The sequence below is a fragment of the Rhipicephalus sanguineus genome, chromosome 10, assembly GCF_013339695.2.
Source record: "Rhipicephalus sanguineus isolate Rsan-2018 chromosome 10, BIME_Rsan_1.4, whole genome shotgun sequence".
Classification (NCBI taxonomy): Eukaryota; Metazoa; Arthropoda; class Arachnida; order Ixodida; family Ixodidae; genus Rhipicephalus; species Rhipicephalus sanguineus.
In genome coordinates this window covers 109,631,779-109,650,430 of record NC_051185.1, presented here as the reverse complement: position 1 = coordinate 109,650,430, position 18,652 = coordinate 109,631,779, and the positions used below count along the sequence as shown (strand labels likewise).

The following is an 18,652-nucleotide window of genomic DNA, read 5'->3' as shown; positions in this document are numbered from 1 at the left end:
GTGTCCTCGGCACGCTGAACCTTTACAGGCCTTTCTTGCCGCACGCCGCCGACCACCAGGCTCCCCATCATGGCGCCTTGACTGGCCACCGAGGAAACCAACTCGTCAAGTGGAGACCGGCTTTAGCGCAACTTTTCGAGAATTCAAAACTGCTCTCTGCACCGCCACGCTTCTCTCCCACCCTGTGCCAGACGCTCCCTTGGGACTCTTCACAGACGCCTCCAGCTTCGCCGTCGGCACCGCCCTCACGTAACTCATAGACAGCACCTGGCGGTCCTTGGTGTTCTTCTCCAAGAAACATTCCGCTTGGAAAACGATCTCTTCTACGACCAGTTCTTCGGACGAAACCACGACCACCGCCCAGACGAGTTCGTCAGCTTACTACAGAAAACTTCTGGCGATGTACGAAGCAGTACAACATTTTCTCCACATTCTCGAAGCACAGCACTGCACTACCTACACCGACCGCAAACCTCTGACCTACGCCTCTTAGCGCCGCGACAAACTCCGGCCGGTTCAGCAGAACCATTGCCCAGTTTACCACCGACATCGGACATATCAGCGGAAAAAACGACGTGGTCGCCGACGCATTTTCACGTGTGGCAGCTATCACCTCTTCTCAGATAACAGCTGACGTCCTCGCCCAGGCTCAGTCTACGGACGCTGACTGCAGGAATTGTTAAGCGCGGGTCCTCACTACAGCTGCAGCAGCTCCCCATACCTGGGTCGACAACCACTGTCTACTGCGACATGTCGACAGGACGAACCAGGCTCTCTGTGCCCCTGTCTCATCGCCGTGGCCTTTGCAACTAGCTGCCCAATCTCAGCCATCCCGGCATACGTGAATCTACACGCCTCGTGGCTGACCGCTATGTCTGGCCCTCCATGCATGGGGATTGCCGCACCTGGGCGCGCTCCTGCATTCAATGCCTACATGCTAAAGTCACCAGGCACGCCACATCACCGCTCGGAGCATTCTGTCAGCCCTATGGTCGGTTTCAGCACGTCCATCTCGACATCATTATAGGACCCTTCCCCCCAGCTGGACCCTATCGCTACTGCCTCACCGCCATCGATCGGTATTCTCGATGGCCTGAGGCATGGCCCTTCGAAGGAATCACCCCAGAAGAAGTCGCTTCGGCCTTCTTCACCGGGTGGATTGCTTGTTTCGGTTCCCCTCGCCACGTCACCACCGACCAAGAAAGACAGTTCGAATCGCATCTTTTGAGGCTGCTCGGGCCACCGCAACTCATCGGGTATGAGCTCTTGAGAACCTCTAGTTACCACCCCGGCGCCAACGAGATGATAGAGTGCTTCCACCTTTGTGGCGTTCAGCAGCCATCATACCACAAAGCCATCTTAGTGGCTTTGCGGTGTTCAGCAGCCATCACGTGCATCAGGACTCAGCCTGGCTCGAGGCCATCCCAGCCGTCACCCTAGGCCATCAAGCGGAAATTCAGCCGCCTTCAAGCTGGACATTCAGGCTACACCCGCAGAGCTCGTCTACGCGGAACCACTCCGTCTCCCAGGCGAATTTCTCGCTGCGCTGCCATCTAACACTGCGACTTCAGATCCCACTGACTTCGTCGCCCGGCTCCGACGCACCATCGCTGCCCTGCGCCCGTCACCTGCAGCTCACCACTGTAAGCCTGGATCTTTCGTTTTCAAAGATCTGGCAACGTGCACTCACGCTTTTCTCCACGACGACACCGTCCGGGGACCTTTCTAGCCGTCCTACAGTGGACCCTACCTGGCCGTCCATCGCGACGACAGGAACCTTACCCTACGCGTGAACGGCAACGACGTCCGTGTTTCTATTGACCGGCTGAAGCCAGCATATATCGCTTCCGACGAAACAAGAAATGCCAGTCCATCCACAGGCGTCTGTCAACAACCGCCGACATCGCAGCCCGCTTCTGTCGCGACACGCCATGGAAGTCGGGTACGCTTCCCAGATTTCTACAAGCCCTGAGGGCTTCCGCTCCGCGGGGCGGAGGGGGGATGTGGCGACACGCTCTGCGCATAATTTAACGCAGCCTCCACCTCGCTATCATTCAGCTCGGTGTGACACGGCTGCACGCTGCACTGCATTCCAATAAGCCACAGCGCCACTGCAGCGTCACCCGAGGCATACGTCACCGGCAGTGGCTACAAAACCAGGCTGCCAAGCTCGCAATATTATCATTGCTCCGGCACCCAGACGACCATAACGTCAGAATGTTCGCCCGATGCTGCCGCTAGTTGAATAAACAGCTGTTACGTTTTTATGTTAGGATTCGTCCTTCCGTCGATACGACATCCCACACATATTTACCTGACCGAACGCCTTGCATAGCTTCCACAGTGTTACATCTGACGTATAAAACGGAGTATTGTAGTGCATGCCTGCAGAAAACTCGTCGACCACTCCCTTGTCTTTCGCATGTCGCGAAAGTGTATTTTTGCGCGTGAATGACACGCTTGTTGTTACGGAAGCCTGACACATTGTGGTGCTTGCAGAGCGATTGGAATTACGGGCTTGTTTGCTTCGGTTACGTCCAACAGGGCGAATAAATGACGGAGCGTTTAACTGCCTTCCTTAACATTAGCGCCTATTTGAGGAGTAAAATGCCCAAAGAAATGGAGCAGCAATCCTCATAAAGGATTTGTTTTTCGAGCGTAAAACACGCAGACTGCTTTTCTGGCTAATGCCGGTGAGGGGTGCTCAGAGTCGACCTAACGCTCTTAATGTTATCCTTTCGCACCACCTCATCTGTTTCGTCGCATAACTTCAAGTTACTCTGATAGCTAGACAGGCGTACAAGTGCATGGGATGAATAGAGAAGTGCCTTTCATGCCTTCTGCAATGAAAACAGTAAGCATGTAGACGATCTTGGACACTGATCCACGATGCAATATGTGCAAGCTGAGACGGCATAGAACCTGGTCCAATTTAAGTTTAAATATTGAATTTAAGGTATTTAAGTTTTGCAAATAATTTTTGTTTCAATTCTGTTATGCGAAAATTCTCCTCAGTAAATTCAGAAAGCTTCGCACTACATGGTTAAATTTCAGGCTCTAGGCACACTGGTCCATCTTGGTGCTCTTCTGGTGGTGTCATCGCAAGAGCGACACTAGTTCTTCCAATGATTTATTGGGAAGACGACACGCTGCCCCATTCAAGCGCACCGTAGATTCACTGTATTCATACAGTGTCCGCAGTTTCTTTCTTTTGGGGGAGGACTTCACTCCCCCAAACTGAACTGAAGCACTTCAGGCTTCAGTTCGCTTCCCACAAGTGACGACTGTCTAGGGCAGCTTGTTCCTGCTTCACAACTTCTCTCGCGCCTGTTTAAACAGTGGAGCTGTTTAGGGACCAGCCATGTCCGCTGACAAGTGATGTCCGTTGTCACGCAGAGCACACAGCTGTTGCTCCCGCAGGTTCCCCGCTCGGCCGACAGATGGCGTTCTGCCTCACAAGAGGTAGACGTTCAGGCAGACAATGTAGCCAGTCTACCATGAGACATCGGCCGGCTGTTGCGAGCGTATTAATTCACTTGTGTGTGTGTCTATCACTTTTTTCCTCCGCGCCTTTTTTATCTTACTTTTTTTCTGGCTAAGGCACTTGAGTGCTGCATACCCGCTACAGATGGCATGACCACAATTTATCATCATCATCATCGGTAGTGCTTGATAAGGGGAGCGCTGGGCTGAGTGGGCCAATGAGCGCGCGCGAGGTTGTGAGAATGTTGGGGGTTGATGAGCGCGCGCTCGCTTTTGAACGTCACCTGATAATGCTTCGGTGCGCGCTGCGGAAGCGCAAGCTGTACGCCTCGAAGAGCAGCAGACGCCGAGATTCGGAAGGAGGAAATGGAGGCTCGACACCAGAGACAAGCAGCAAACCTGCAGGTGCGGACGAATCACTCGGAGGCGCAACGACAGCGCAGGGCGACCAAGCTCCGCTATTTCTTCAGATCTCACAGGCGTGGAACTGTCTTCAATTTTTTTCATCTGGTGGCAACTTAGTCCAGAAAGCGATCACTGCATCACTGCTGCATGCGCTTTAGTGGTCTCGAATAGATAATTGTTCGGTTAGTTTATTTCGCATTACTGAATAAGTAAACAAGCGCTGCAAAAAGAAGGAGACGAGCAACGCGTATGTTTCTCCATCTCTTGGGTCAGCATTATCTTGTTCCGTTGATTCAACGCTTCAACCGGCGAACCTGTCCACTCACATATGTCACACAAGGCACTTGTGTCGCAGTGCACCAGTAAGTGGGGCTCAATCCTACCACATGATGCCTGGGAAGTCTACTGGCAAGGTTAGTGGTCAAGACAGCGGTACAAAAGCGACGTCGTCCGACAATAAGGCTGGTGGCTTTGAGCCATTAGTCGGGAAAGCTTCGCCACCGACCAAAGGTTGGGATCTGATTGCGGATGCTTGCAAGTCCACTGGTTCCGAAAAGGTAAGCATGTTTTTCGTCGAATTTGGTCTATGTTATCATACATACCACGCACAGGTGTGTATGATAACGTAGACCAAATCATTGTTAGTAATGGTGCCATGTGGGAGATTAGTGCCTTTATACCAGAATTTGCAATGCCCGTAGGCTGTCACCCACCAACCGGATGTTAGGAGAACCACCGGGAGGAGGGTCAGCAAACGACAAACTGGCAGCTTTGGCAGCCGCTCCTTCGTTCGGCTGTGGTAGCCTGATTGATTGTTACGCGGCGACAGGAAAGAAACACTAGGACTTTGCATGTTTCCTGCATATGTGTACAAACCGGACCCTCTGGACGCGACGTTTTCGTGAAAATACGCCGCGAAGTACCCTGGGGAAGTCTGAAATATAACCTCCACACCCTGGCAAATAATGAGGTGGCGAGCATTTAGCATTTTTCATAATTTGAAAAGTATTTCGGTCTCATATTAATTTCGGTTCAGTTCATGAGTTCATCCAATCAAAGCAGCACGGGGTGTGCGTCCGACCATCATATCTTTCCCTATGCTAGTAGGCGGGTTGACACTCGTCCGGGCGCCATCTTTAACCACACAGCGCGGCATCTACAGTTCGTGGGTCTTGCGAATACCAAGAATACCAAGAATACCCACGAGTACCAAGATATTTAATGGAACAAATGTCACTTATTTTGTCGTGTGCAGCGACGGTCTGAAATTAATTCTAACCAGGTGGTGCTTCAAGTCTTCGCCCAGTGCTGAATTTATCGGCTCAACTCCATATGCTTCATTACTACTACAAAACTATTTTTCTTTTTATTCAAGAAAAGCACTGAAAAACTCGGCAGTGATTTCACTGGAAGTGGGCAGTTACATCGGTACGCGACGGTCGACAGCGTAAATAGCGGCTGTTTAATTGAACATGGTTACGATTTTTTCTGTATCTGTTTATCCCCATTTGGTAAGTTATCATGGAGACTGGATTCGCGAGTAAGCATTTAAAGTACTTCTCGTCCCAATTTATTTGCGTTTAAAAACGTCTATGTTAGCAGTGAAAGCAAACCACCTGGTTTTTCTTATTGGACAAATGCATCGAAGTATTTTGCTTCTGAAATGCAAATTGAATATCTTTATCGACTCGATTCGTTCTCGGCTTGAAAAAGCTTATATAACAAATTTTGTACTATTAGGTTTGCCTGCATATTAGGCGTAAAGTGTATTCACAATACCCACGAACTATAGATGGCGGATTGTGCGATTAAAGACTGCCGGAGGAGGGTACACCCGTCTGCTATCGTAGCGAAAGATAGAACGTATGGACGCACGCCCCGTGCCGTTTTCGTCGCAGCGCACTAAATAAGGAACACTGAAATGTATATAAAACCAAAATACTTTTTCAAATCATGGAATTGCCAAATGCTCGCCACCTCATTTTTTTCCGCGGTGTGAAAGGTTTAGACCGTGCATGAATGATGCGTTGGAAATCCTGTGCCTGCTGTAGAAAACTGCGTGAAGTAGAATCGACGTATGAAATGAACGCCACTCCGCGGTAGTATGCACCGAACCTTCCTGACTGCTTTGCCGCAGTAATAGCCCATTAGCGAGTAACGCTGTACGGGGCCGCATGTCGCACGTGAAAATGGTTTCTAAACATGTTGCGCCATCATTACTGGCGTGTTTTATTTTGATGCATTCGGGTTTGACCAACAGAGATGGTTAGCAACGCTCGACGCTGACCACGCCGCAGTGCTCGAGAAGCTTCGCGATTGTAAAAGATCGCTTTGTTAAGATTGCGCGCAGGACGCGAATAGTCTAGATTATTCTAGAGCTTGCACGACCACCAGTGATAAGACGGGAAAGTTCGATGCGTGATGTATAAAAGACGGCGCGTCCCAGCCATGAGCAGTTTTCCGACGGCCGCCGCTCTGTTCGCCGCTGTCAGTGTACAGTGTGTATTGCTGTAGTTTGACTTTCAGTTTCCCGGCCACAAGTTCGGCCAAATAAAGAGTTTCATGTTGGACACGCTGACTGCTGTCTTCGTCGACGTCACGAATAGTGTTTGTGCGTGTGCACTACTCATGCTTTCTGGGAAAATTTATCACGAATCAGGACGCGGTTTCCGAGTACCACTATCACGCGAATGCCCGGTCAAATTATTTTCTGAAACTTTCTCGGCTGTCGCGAGATTAGACACTCCCTCTCTAGTTCGCTCGCAGCGCCCTCAGCCTATTTTCTCTGTTTCGTGCCTCATTCGGAGTCTATATCGACTAGATGACGCCGATGCCATCTCATGTAGCCACCATAACACGTTTACGTGGAATATCAAACACGAAACCTTGAGGCTATTAACAGAAAAGGAAGTATCGTGGTAGCTCACCGCGTCATTCAAGCCGTCAGTGAAGTCGATGTTCTTGATCCGCCATCTCTCCCGAGGTAATGGGTAAAACATGTGCGTATAAGTGTTTTCTCGTGTAACTTTCCCGCTTGGGCGTCCGATACGCACAGCCACTTATAGGGACCTTGAAGGGACACTAACGAGAAATATGAAGTTCAGCTAGAATAAACAGGGGGGTTCAAGAATGCGTGCGGTTTTTGTTGGGTGTGAACAGATGAATATTTAGTGGTGATATTTGTAAGCAAAGACCGAATATCTCTTACTCAATTTATTTCGCCCCAGACTCGATGCCGACGCGTTGTGGTCACGAATATCATTGCTCTAAGCGGATTAGGAGGCGCCATGATACGTTAACACGTGTGCAAATGGCTGCGGCTTTCGTGATTGGCACGATCGATATGCTTTCAGACTTTGAACCTCGCAGCGAAGAACTCGCTACCGAGGCAGGATTGCATTTCAGTGAGTCCTAAGTGATTCCCCGTGCTCTTGCGGCAGCTCTTTCTGTGTACGATGTCTGCAGGAGCAACCGACGGAAAGCGAAGCCTCGCTTTGGTCGACGACATACGAGGCGTCCGATTGCCGAATACTGTTTATGCACACCCGTATTTCATTTTGTGTTTTTAATAATGGATTATGGCGGGAGAACAGGAGCAGAGACGTCGTGCAGTGAGGAGAGGCGCTGCACATTAATGAGAGCAGGGGCATGCAGAGCTACTCAATCCGCCCTAAGAATGCGGCACGCATCCGAAGAGCATGTGCGAGGGTGCCAGTGAGGAAAACTTCACCATGTGATCAAAACCATCGAATCACAATAGTTCGCTGCAGGACAGTGGCAGAGCACGTGTGAAATCCGACGCAAAATTGCTGCGAAGCTCGCTCGTATGAACGACGTCAACAGCACTGGGGTCAAACTACACCCGGCTGCTGTTATTAGCACCGCGCTCACCGGCAGAAGCAAAATAAAAAAAACCAATGAAGGGGATATCACGATGAATAGCTCTTGACGAAACGCGGCCGGACTGCGTTTGTGATCACTACGAGAAACTTGAAGGGCCGTTAGTACATATGTCCTACAGTTTTTCGCTGTTTTCTCGCTGGTTAAAGCTTAGTTTACAGTAAACTGTCATGAATGCGATCGCCATATGATAATCTGTCATTACAGCTCTAGTCTTTAGTGTTATTGTGCATGAGGCCACCACTGGAGATACGGGCGCTGCAGTCGTTGTGACGTGCTAAGTTGGACCACCTTGCTTCACGAAACCTTGTTCTGACGAAGGGAAGCCGGCCGCCCGAGCGCGTTTTTTCTTTGAGTTTCCCACTTCTATCAGATTGTTTCACAACCAATTCGTTTGCACTGGCGTCTAGAAAGAACAAGAGCTTGGAAAGCGTGACCAATGTTTTCGGCGGCATGGTGCTCTGGTGCTGTGGGCCACAATTAATGCACCACGCTTGTAAAGAAGCAGGGTGTAATTTCACATTTACGGTTTTACCTCAAAGGTAACCAACATAACGACACATGGCTCATAAAGCTTGGAAAGGGAATGAACCGAAGTCCCGCGCACGTGCTTGCAGCAAGCACTTCCGAGAAGGTGACTTTGTCTGCAGACTAGGAACGCAAATGTTAATTCTGTGTCACTGAGTTCACACATGACCCACCCTCCCCCCCCTTTCCAGTGAGGACACCCACGCCTCGAAGCCTTTTCAAAAATTACTTCGGGAACGTCATGCCTCATAGGCATGTCGCATCCAACGCACGCTGATTGGGGAACATGTTGCGAAAGCAGCGATACAGAGAGAAAATGAGGAGAGGGGAACGCAATTTGATTCGAAAATGCAGTCGGGGGACGTGTCTGTGGTTTGAAAAAGAACATACAAGGAAGAAACCTTGCAGAACAGCGTATATATATATTGTCACGCCCGACGGCTTGTACGAATTCAACGTCATGCCGTTTGGGCTGTGTAATGCGCCCGCCACCTTCGAGCGCATGATGGATACTATTCTGCGCAACCTGAAATGGCACACGTGCTTGTGCTACCTCGACGACGTCGTCGTTTTCGCTCCAGACTTCTCCACACATCTTCAACGCCTCCGGCATGTGTTGTCGCGTTTGAGCAACGCTGGTCTGCAACTGAATCTAAAGAAGTGCCAATTTGCAGCACGGCAGCTTACAATACTCGGCTACGTCGTGTCCAAGGACGGAATTCTCCCCGATCCAGCGAAGCTTCGGGCCGTGACCGAGTTCCCGAAATCTACGTCCGTCAAAGAACTGCGCAGTTTCGTAGGACTGTGTTCCTACTTTCGGTGCTTCATTCGAAACTTCGCGACTATCGTATCGCCGCTGACGAAGCTCCTCGGAAGTAACGGGCCCCTCCATTCGTGGTCGTCAGAGTGCGACGACGCTTTTGCAAAGCTCCGTCGTTTGTTGACGTCGCCTCCCATACTACGCCACTACGACCCTACGGCCCCTACAGAGGTACACACAGACGCCAGCGGTGTTGGTCTTGGCGCTGTCCTTACGCAGCGCAAACCAGGGTTCCCTGAATATGTCGTGGCATATGCAAGTCGTACGCTTACTAAAGCCGAGACCAATTACACCGTCACCGAAAAGGAATGCCTAGCGATCATATGGGCCCTTACGAAGTTCCGACCCTATTTGTATGGTCACCCATTTGATGCCATCACCGACCATCATGCACTATGCTGGTTGTCGTCATTGAAGGATCCCTCAGGCCGCCTCGCCCGCTGGGCACTTCACCTACAGGACTACAATATCCGCGTGCTGTACCGCAACGGACGCCAGCATGCTGACGCCGACGCCCTCTCGCAGTCCCCCTTGCCTGACGACAATGCCCCCTGCTCGTCACGTAACATTGTTGTTTCTTCCATCCTCGTTCACACCATCGCTACCAAACAGCGCAAGGATAAATGGATCGCCTCGCTGATAGACTTGCTCACTGATCCGTCGGCAACACCAACCACTCGCGCGTTGCGTCGTCAAGCCCACCATTTCGCCATTCGTGACGACCTACTGCACCGACGCAATTACAACGCCGATGGCCGCCAGTGGCTACTTGTGATACCCCGCAGTCTGCGTTCTGAAATATGTGAGTCCTTCCACTCTGACCGGCAATGCGCGCACTCTGGGGTATCCAAAACTTACCACCGCATTCGACAACGATACTTCTGGCGAGGGATGTACCGCTACGTGCAGAAGTTCGTTCGCTCCTGCTTCGATTGCCAACGCCGAAAACCTTCAACGCACGTGTCACCCGCACATCTACAAACATTACCTTGCCCTAACCGTCCGTTCGGGCGCGTGGGCATCGACTTGTACGGACCACTTCCTCTGACATCGGCTGGTAACCGCTGGGCCATCGTCGCTGTTGACCATCTAACGCGATACGCCGAAACCGCCGCCCTCCCAGCGGCTACAGCACGCGATGTTGCCTCCTTCCTGCTACACCGATTCATGCTGCGTCACGGTCCACCCCAGGAGCTTCTCAGCGATCGAGGCCGTGTCTTCTTGTCGGAAGTCGTCGAAGCCATTCTCAAAGAGTGCCATGCTGTTCACCGCAAAACTATTGCTTACCACCCGCAGACGAATGGTCTAACCGAACGCTTTAACCGCACGCTCGGCGACATGGTCTCAATGTACGTCGCCGCCGATCACACAAATTGGGATGTCATTCTGCCCTTCGTCACCTACGCCTATAATACCGCCCCTCAAAGCACAACTGGTTTTTCACCCTTCTTATTGTACGGAAGGCACCCGTCGCACACCATCGACACGATACTCCCATACAAGCCGGATTCAACTGAGTGTGCGCCGATTTCTGACACAGCCAGGCTTGCGGAAGAGTGTCGCGAGCTTGCCAAGACTTTTACAACGCAGGAACAAGAGCGGCAGAAGAGCATTCGCGGTGGCACTACCACTTCTGAGTCCACGTTCCTCCCTGGAGCGCTCGTATGGCTCTCGGTCCCTACCACTGCAACTGGCCTCTCTTCAAAACTACTGCCGAAATACGAAGGCCCCTATCGGGTCGTCGAGCGCACATCCCCGGTCAACTACGTGATCGAACCCATCGAACCATCTTCGGACATGCGCCGTCGAGGGCGCGACATAGTCAACGTGGAGCGCCTCAAGGCCTACTATGACCCACTCATAGTGACGAGCTGTTAGGTCGCCGGACGGCTCCCTTTTCGTACCCGGGGTAATTGTAGCGAAGCCTTTGAGATGAGTAATGGGTTGCGCTCTCTATAGCCTTCTAGTGGGTCGTCCTCTTTGGCTCCTCCCGCTCGCGCTCTAAGCCTGTGTTCTTCCTTGACTGTCGCCATTGAGCATCGTTGCCGACTGCCGTCTAATAAACACCTCAACAATATAAATAGTCAATTCTTCCCGGTGTCTGCCCATGAGAGCTCGCCGTATGCTTGGGGGTGACATGCCTGATGAGTTGATAAGGAACGCGATCGCAGCCCTTCAGCAACAATACAGTGGGCCGCGCTTTCACTTTCCTATTTTTCATTACGGTCATTATGTGTTAAGAACCAAGGAGGTCTGGGCGGATCCGGAAGAAAGCGAACATTTCGAGCGATAAGTTCAGTGGCCAAGCCAGTAGGGGGTTTGGGAGGAGGGGTTCAGCCCCCACCGCCTTGAAATTATTATTTCATTTTTTATGTGTATATATATACGCGCAGACATACAAACACACGCAAGAACGCAGATAAAGGGAGGTCAGACCCCACAACACACCCTACATCCTCGGATAGGTTCATAGTTAAAGTCTTGCTTATGTGGAAACATTCTTACACCGTCCTTTTATGTTATTGCTTTTCATAAGCTTTGATAGTAGCAAGAAAAGAGGGAGAGAGCGATAGGCATCCTAAAGTCGTGCCGCTGAGACGTTCTCCTGCAAGAGCTGCAAAATAGAGCCCCAACCTTTACTTCCTCGAGATATACTTCAGGACGGAAGATACGTTGAACCAGAAGAAAACATGCAGTGCTCTTTACACAGAAAAATCACCGACAAGTAGAGTGCCAGAATGAAGTCACTGGCTTCCAGATCGTGAAGTAAGGTAGCACCCTTTCACTAGCCAAATGAGTCTGTAGCCTCACGGGTGGTACCAGGGGAGAAGCAGGCGAGGGAGGAGGTGTTGCAACACCTTTGGGTGTGGGGCTTGTTCCCACTGGTATTGAATCTGTGGGGGCGACTGCCCCCACCCGGTTTACGGCCCTTTTTATGGCATAAGGAAACTCGTGTGCGTGATGTTTCCTTGTTACTCGCAAAAGAAAGCGTTTTTCTTTAATATTAATGCTCATTTGCCAGTTCGTACATTATGCGGCGACTGTTTTCATAGCATTGTTTAGAGTTATGTGGTCTCTTGGAACATAATAATATCTGGGGTTTAACGTCCCAAAACCACGCTATGATTATGAGGGACGCCGTAGTGGAGGGCTCCGGAAATTTCGACCACCTGGGGTTATTTTAACTTGCACATAAATCTAAGTACACAGGCCTCAAACATTTTCGCCTCCATCGGAAATGCAGCCGCCGCGGCCGGGATTCCATCCCGCGACTTCCGGGTCAGCAGTCGAGCGCCATAACCACTAGACCACCGTGGCGGGGCGTCTCTTGGAACAGTAATTTCTTTGTAGAGTATGCAGTCACCAGCAAAAAGAGTCTTGTGTTGACGCTTATGTCGGTGGGCAAATCATGAATAAAGATTAGAATTAGTGCAAGAGCTAAAAGGCTACCCTGGGGCATTCCGGATGTGGCACTAGATAATTTAGAATAGGCATGTCTCATTTGTACAAATTCCGTCTGCTTCGATGGGTATTACTTTATCCATCCACTATTAGGCCCCTTACCTAATGTTTGTTCTAATTCGAGCATTACTTTTTTATCTCACACGCAAGCAAAAGCTTTTGAAATATGAAGAAAAATAAGGTATCTTTAGTATTGGTTAAATATACTAATGGAGATGTCTAGAAATAGCTCAACTAGCTGAGCGACTGTGGATAACCACTGCCGGAACCCATGCTGCACTGGCGATAGAATGCTATTTTGCTCGAGGAAAGTATTCACGTGTTCAAGGATAATATCCCCAAGCAGTTTAGAGCAAGTGCAAGTAAGTGAGATGGGCCGAAAGTTGAGAGGTTTATTTTCATTTACTGACTTGTGCACTGGAATAATTTTTGCGACGTTCCAGTAATTTGGTAGAGTACAACTGGTTAGAGAGCTTTCATAGATGACTGTTGGATAATGTAATGTTAGCTCAGCATATCTCTTAAGAAAGACGTTTGTGATTTTGTCTCGTTCGGGGCTGTTTTGCTATTTCTTTTCATAGTTGTGTTGGCGTTTATAACTGGTATTTTCCTTGTTTTATTCTTTTTAGCCTTTTGCCACACTCTAGAAATCTTTCTCTCGCTCTTGTTTAATACTAAGGCGCTGTGTGAATATATCACCGAAGAAAGTCTCCGCCGCGAGAAGAAACACCGGAAAGCGTTGAGTAAGCTCGTGGTGGTCATATCTTCTTAAGTTATGGAAGTGTTGGAATAAGTTAAATATTATATACCTTATGAGTCGGAGAATCAATAAGAACTGTTAGAAATACAGCGTTAAATCCCGCAACTTCCTGAAGGCCGATGCCCGTGTTTTGTGAAATAGATCTATGAAGTTGTTTGTTATTGGCAGCTTTACCAAGTTAGGCCTAAAATCCTCTGGCCATGTCTAAAGGACTTCTGGGGTTGACTATGGCACTGATGCATTCATCATGCGAAAGCAACACTGGCAGCCCTAATGGCATCATGCTGTCTCATGACGTCGTTCTTTATTTAGCTTAAAGGGGCCCTGCAACACTTTTCCAAGTAGCCATTGATTGGCTTCATTAAATGAGTTTATTGCCTCACCGCCGCAAGAAATTTTTAAAATCTGTCAAGTACGAGCGGTGTTACAGATACTTGTCACACGCTGTAATTGCTTTCTGTCTTCTCTCGTCCCGACGAGCGCGCTCGGAGCTAAGAAGGGCGCGGGGGAAAGAAGGGACGTTACGTGCGCCTCGTGAGCTTGAGCGCTTTTTTTTTCTCTCCGAACGCGCGGCTCACTTTCAGTGTGATCGTGAGCGAGCGCGCTATAACCCCCCAAATTCGGAAAGCAGCTACACTCTCCTCCTCCGCTCTCGTTCCTCTCGGTCACCCTCTCCTTCGCACTGTCTTTTTGAACGTGGTGCCACCTACCTTGGTCCTGCATAGCAGACGCCCTTTTACGGAGGTAGCGCTTGCTTGCCAGGCAGCGCGCTGTAAGCATTTGCACGAGCCGTCTAGCTCTTAATACCTTTTGTTTTAATTAATTTTTGTGTAGATGATGTTAACACTTTATATAGCACCGGCTATTCCTTTTCGCAAATAGAATCCGGAAAAATCACAGCAATGAAAAAATTGCATAAAAGAGCATTAAGGGTGAGTTCGTGTATCTTCTTCTAGAGCACAGAATTTTTTTCCGGTGGCTTATACACATCTATTAACTGCATATTTTGCTGCTTGATAACTTCTTCTGAAATTAACTAAACAAGCGTAACGGTGGCACACGACAGCTCTGTGTAGCGCCGCACAGGTATACATTATGTGCAGAGAGCATGTGTTTGCCTTTCCTTGATAAATGTAGTAGTTTTTCCATTAGTAAGGTACTTTCTTCATTGGCAAATTTCAACTCGCGAGACGCACTGCAGCCCCTGAAGTCACCGCGCGCGCAAGATCAACTAGTCCTGGACATCAGGCGCTTAGGCAAAACTCACGGAGTCGCTTATGCATTCGCTTAAGACGACTCAGAGGCGAAAGCCATCTTCTTCGTGGCGGCCGAAGAGCTCTGATAGTGCATTCCAAGCACTGTTTACTGCTTCCCACCTTTTACCCCCAGTAAGCCGGGGACAACGAACAGGCCGTTGTGAAAAGCACATCATTGATTCGTTATGATGTTTGCATCGATTGCAAAGCTTGTCTTTTCGACTCGACCAGCAAGTGGGGGTTGGTCGGGGGGGGGGGGGGGCTATGGTGAAACTCGGCCTCCTCTAATGGAGAAGCCTGCGCACGCCTAAGCACACACCTATATTTAAGGAAAGGAAGGGATAGCTCAGCGCGCTTCCTGCAAGCTTTGTGCCTTATATGGACCGGTACGCTCGCAGGCCAAGCTACAGCCTGCGTCCTCGCACGAGGCGGCAGCCGTTCCCGTGAACGAGCGTAGGAAACCGAGCAGGTGAGTATGGACTCCACGTTTTGTGTACGTTGCTAATGAACAAAAGAGAAAAAGTAAATACGCAAAGATACGCCAGGGTATTTCAACTTGGGAAAAGAAAAACGTGGCTTTAAACGCCTGGAAATAAATATGTTGGCCTGTGTCACACGGAGATCCTGTCTATTACAAGCAACTGTAGTTATCAGCTGCATTCTGCTTGACTGATAAACATCAGTACTTTCAAAGAAGTTCTTTCACGTGCCGGTTCGCTTCTATTATTGGGCGTTATTTCTAACCGCTAGTTCACTGTTTTCGCAGCCATATATCTTTCACTCTTTTACTTCAACATGCTGTGCGCCAATGGTAACATTGCTGAGAATCAGCTGCTAAATATTTTAGTCGCGTCCTGACTGACATACGCAAATGAATACGTCCTGTAGCTGACATCCTCCCTTATATCGGTACCACTCACTCATGTTTGAAATGCTGAGCTCTTTGCAGCTCGGTATACCAGTTCTATACTCTGCATATCTGTGTACCATCACCACCATTTTTTCACATCTCATGATGAAACTGCGAGACTAGAAGAAGGAGACAAACGAACAAATAAAACAAGAGCGCTGACTGCCAAATGAATGTTTCTTTTGAAAACAAAACGCCAGGCCTGCGCGGAAAGCGCAGCACAGTCACAGCGAAAGCTCGAAGAGTGGCATTTCTAGAGCCCGTTGTAAACTCTCTTGTGGTTACTAATACAAGTACACTAGCAACGTACCCACTACGCCACAAATCATAATTTTTGTGAAGTTGGAAAGCACCCACCACGACATTACTCGTCATTCTGCGGAGAAGCGAGGTACCATCTGTAAGGCATTATATGCAATTTCTAGATGCGACGGCTGATGACGATGAAGAATTATGACTGAGCCTTTTGTAATGGTTGGAAGCTTTAAATGACCCACTAGTTACGTAATTCGCATTGTGTGACGGCCGGTCGTTATTTCGCTCTCCCACCACGCCTTATAACATACGCTAACGTGAGAAAGAGATAGAGAGAGAGAATTAACTTTGTTGAGACCCTGAGGAAATGAATCATGGAAGCCTTATGGGCGTCCTTGGCAACCAATAGAAGTGCACTTGCGAGGAACCCACTACGCTATAAATCAAAATTTTTGTGAAGTAAGGAAGCAGCCACTACGCAATATTTTGTCATTCTGCGCAGAACCGTGGTACTTGCTAAACACCTGTAAGGCATTTTGTGCACTTTGTTGACGCTGTGGCTAATGACGATGAAGAATTGTGGCAGAGCCCTTTGTAATGGGTTGGAAGCATTCAACAACCCACTCGTTGCGCAATTCTCATTGTGTGACGCCTGGTTACAGAATTCGTGTTGTGTGACACTTGGTTGTTATTTTACTGTGATGCCTGATGACACAAAGCCTGTATAGGGTCTTTTTGCAAAGCAGTTTCAAGCACCGGCATGGCTCTGAGGTATGATACTCCGCTCCCACGCAGAAGGCCCAGGTTCGAGCCTTGTTCCATCGTGGAAATTTTTTCTTATTTCGTTTTTTTTTTCTTATTTCGAGCAATAGTGGTTACGGACACCGGCGGCGGCGGAGCACAACTACGGCGCCAAAAACGGCCCTTGTTGTGATCTAATAACAGCTTTCCCTGTAAAACGTTGCCGCAGAAAGATGATGACGTGAAAATGCATAGAAGACGTACCGCAAGCACGCGTTGACGTCTCGTCAAACAGTGCTATGGGCTCCGTCGTGTCGGTGTCTTGTTCATCCTGTGTTCACGCTGTTCAATATTCTGCAGCTTGACAACATGCACGAACCAGCCCAAATGAACACGCTACCATCCGTTCAGATTTCGCCCGTGCTGGTTATTCCACAAGAGCCTCCAGATTTAATTCATGTTCGCTCAATTAGAAAATTCATATGCGTGCCTATAGGACGACCGCTATATTGTACAAGCTGCACTGAATGCAGTGTCGTCCTGCCGATCGTGGCCTGCGTCGCAGTTCTAGTGTTAGTCGGCGCCGGTGTGGCTTTTCTTGGCTCGCGCCTCGGAGAATCCGCAAGGGGTGACAGCGCGGGCTTACACGTCGATGGCTGTCCGCCCCTGCTGGACCTACCAACCGACGTCGTAGTGGTGAGTACGGTGATCACTAGAGACCAGATTTTAGGCAAATGGCTATTTTGTTCCTTGCGATCCTATTGCCCCACTGTGATATATAAGCATGCATTAGAGGTTAAGAAGGACTTTAGTAGTATGGTTATTGTGCCTAAAAATACGTATTTTCGGCGTTTGTACCTAAGGTCGTATGTAAGTGCCTATAAATGCCTATTTTCAAAATCGGCGCTTATATGACAACATTTAACCTCAAATTTCGCTTTCGAATGCAGTTTGAGACCGTTATTCATGTTACCGGGCAATAATGACTGTTCAGAACTCTATGGAATTGAACCTAGTCCTCTAGTTCAACTTTAGGCTCCTCTGTTTTTGAAATATAGCGACAACTACACGCGCGCCTTCTCGAGGGGTCCAAGGAGCAGTGCTAGCAGACAAGGCGCCGCTTGCTCCCGTGTACCTTGCAGACACCTGAAACCAAATTGAGTGCGCGCTTGACCCGCTAAATGTTAACATCTGGGGCCCAAGATGCTCAGCAAATATCAAACTACAGGGACTTGAACGAGCCCGGACCACGTTAAACGTTGAAATCAAACGCTTTCGTTTTCGAAGCAACTTCTGAGCAGTTCTCACTGCAGCTGTCGTGCAGGGCATTTATTTTTTCGTTCTTTGCCCGTTCTGAAATTCAGCTTAACTTGAAGTAGAGGTGATATTTCGGGGAGCTAATAGTGCCTGTTTTCTAGTTCGAAAAAAGAAAAAACAGGCATGTTGGGAGCTTACTTCTAATTTAGGATACCTCATTGGGTACCTATAGTACGCAGTGCAAAATACGCGCTATTATTAGTTTCATTGCGTTTGTAAGCGTTCGGAAGTATTCGTACGGTTACTCGGTATTTTTAACTAAGCTTACTCAGTTTTTAATGTATTCTTATAGGTTTACTTAGGCGATAGAGTTGTACAGCATGTGTGGAATATTAGCAACCAGAGTACATTTCAAGATCTGGGAAATATAGCATGCCCAGTGTCTCGCCCATTGTAATGTTTATCTGTTTTTAAAGAAATGCATTTATTCAAAGCCGTCCCCCTTTTACTGCAATGCAATGGCGGCTGCAAGAAGAGCTCGAAGCGATGGAAGGCCTATGCCAACGAAGACGTGCCTGTAGATCTATGATAGGTGCGAACGCTTGCTTTCAGCGCGAGGTTCTGTCTCTGCAGTTTCGACATCCGTGTCGTGTCTGTGACTGTCTGTGGTTTAAGTCGAACCTCTCTGCGCTGAGACTCATGGTAGAAACAACCTAGCATCACCTAGATAAAGCCTAGGAACGACCTAGAAGCAACCAGATTAGTCTTCAGAATCGTCCAGTTTCGCTGTTTCAAGTCTTGCGCGGCTTAGTGCAAGCTTCGCCAATTTTTTTTCCACCCGGTGTCTTGCAGTATTATTTACTCAAACTCGTCTA

The 18,652-nt window shown here is 49.0% G+C and overlaps 1 protein-coding gene across 1 annotated transcript in view; it reads left to right on the top strand.

Annotated features, from left to right (window-relative positions):
• The first annotated feature begins 4,277 nt into the window (after positions 1 to 4,277).
• LOC119406647 (uncharacterized) overlaps positions 4,278 to 18,652 on the top strand; it is a 43,330-nt gene continuing 28,955 nt past the window's right edge. The window contains exons 1-2 of the mRNA XM_037673379.2: positions 4,278 to 4,445; positions 15,013 to 15,083. Of these exons, the coding sequence (XP_037529307.2) occupies positions 4,278 to 4,445; positions 15,013 to 15,083 (239 nt within the window). The remainder of the gene's footprint in view (positions 4,446 to 15,012; positions 15,084 to 18,652) is intronic.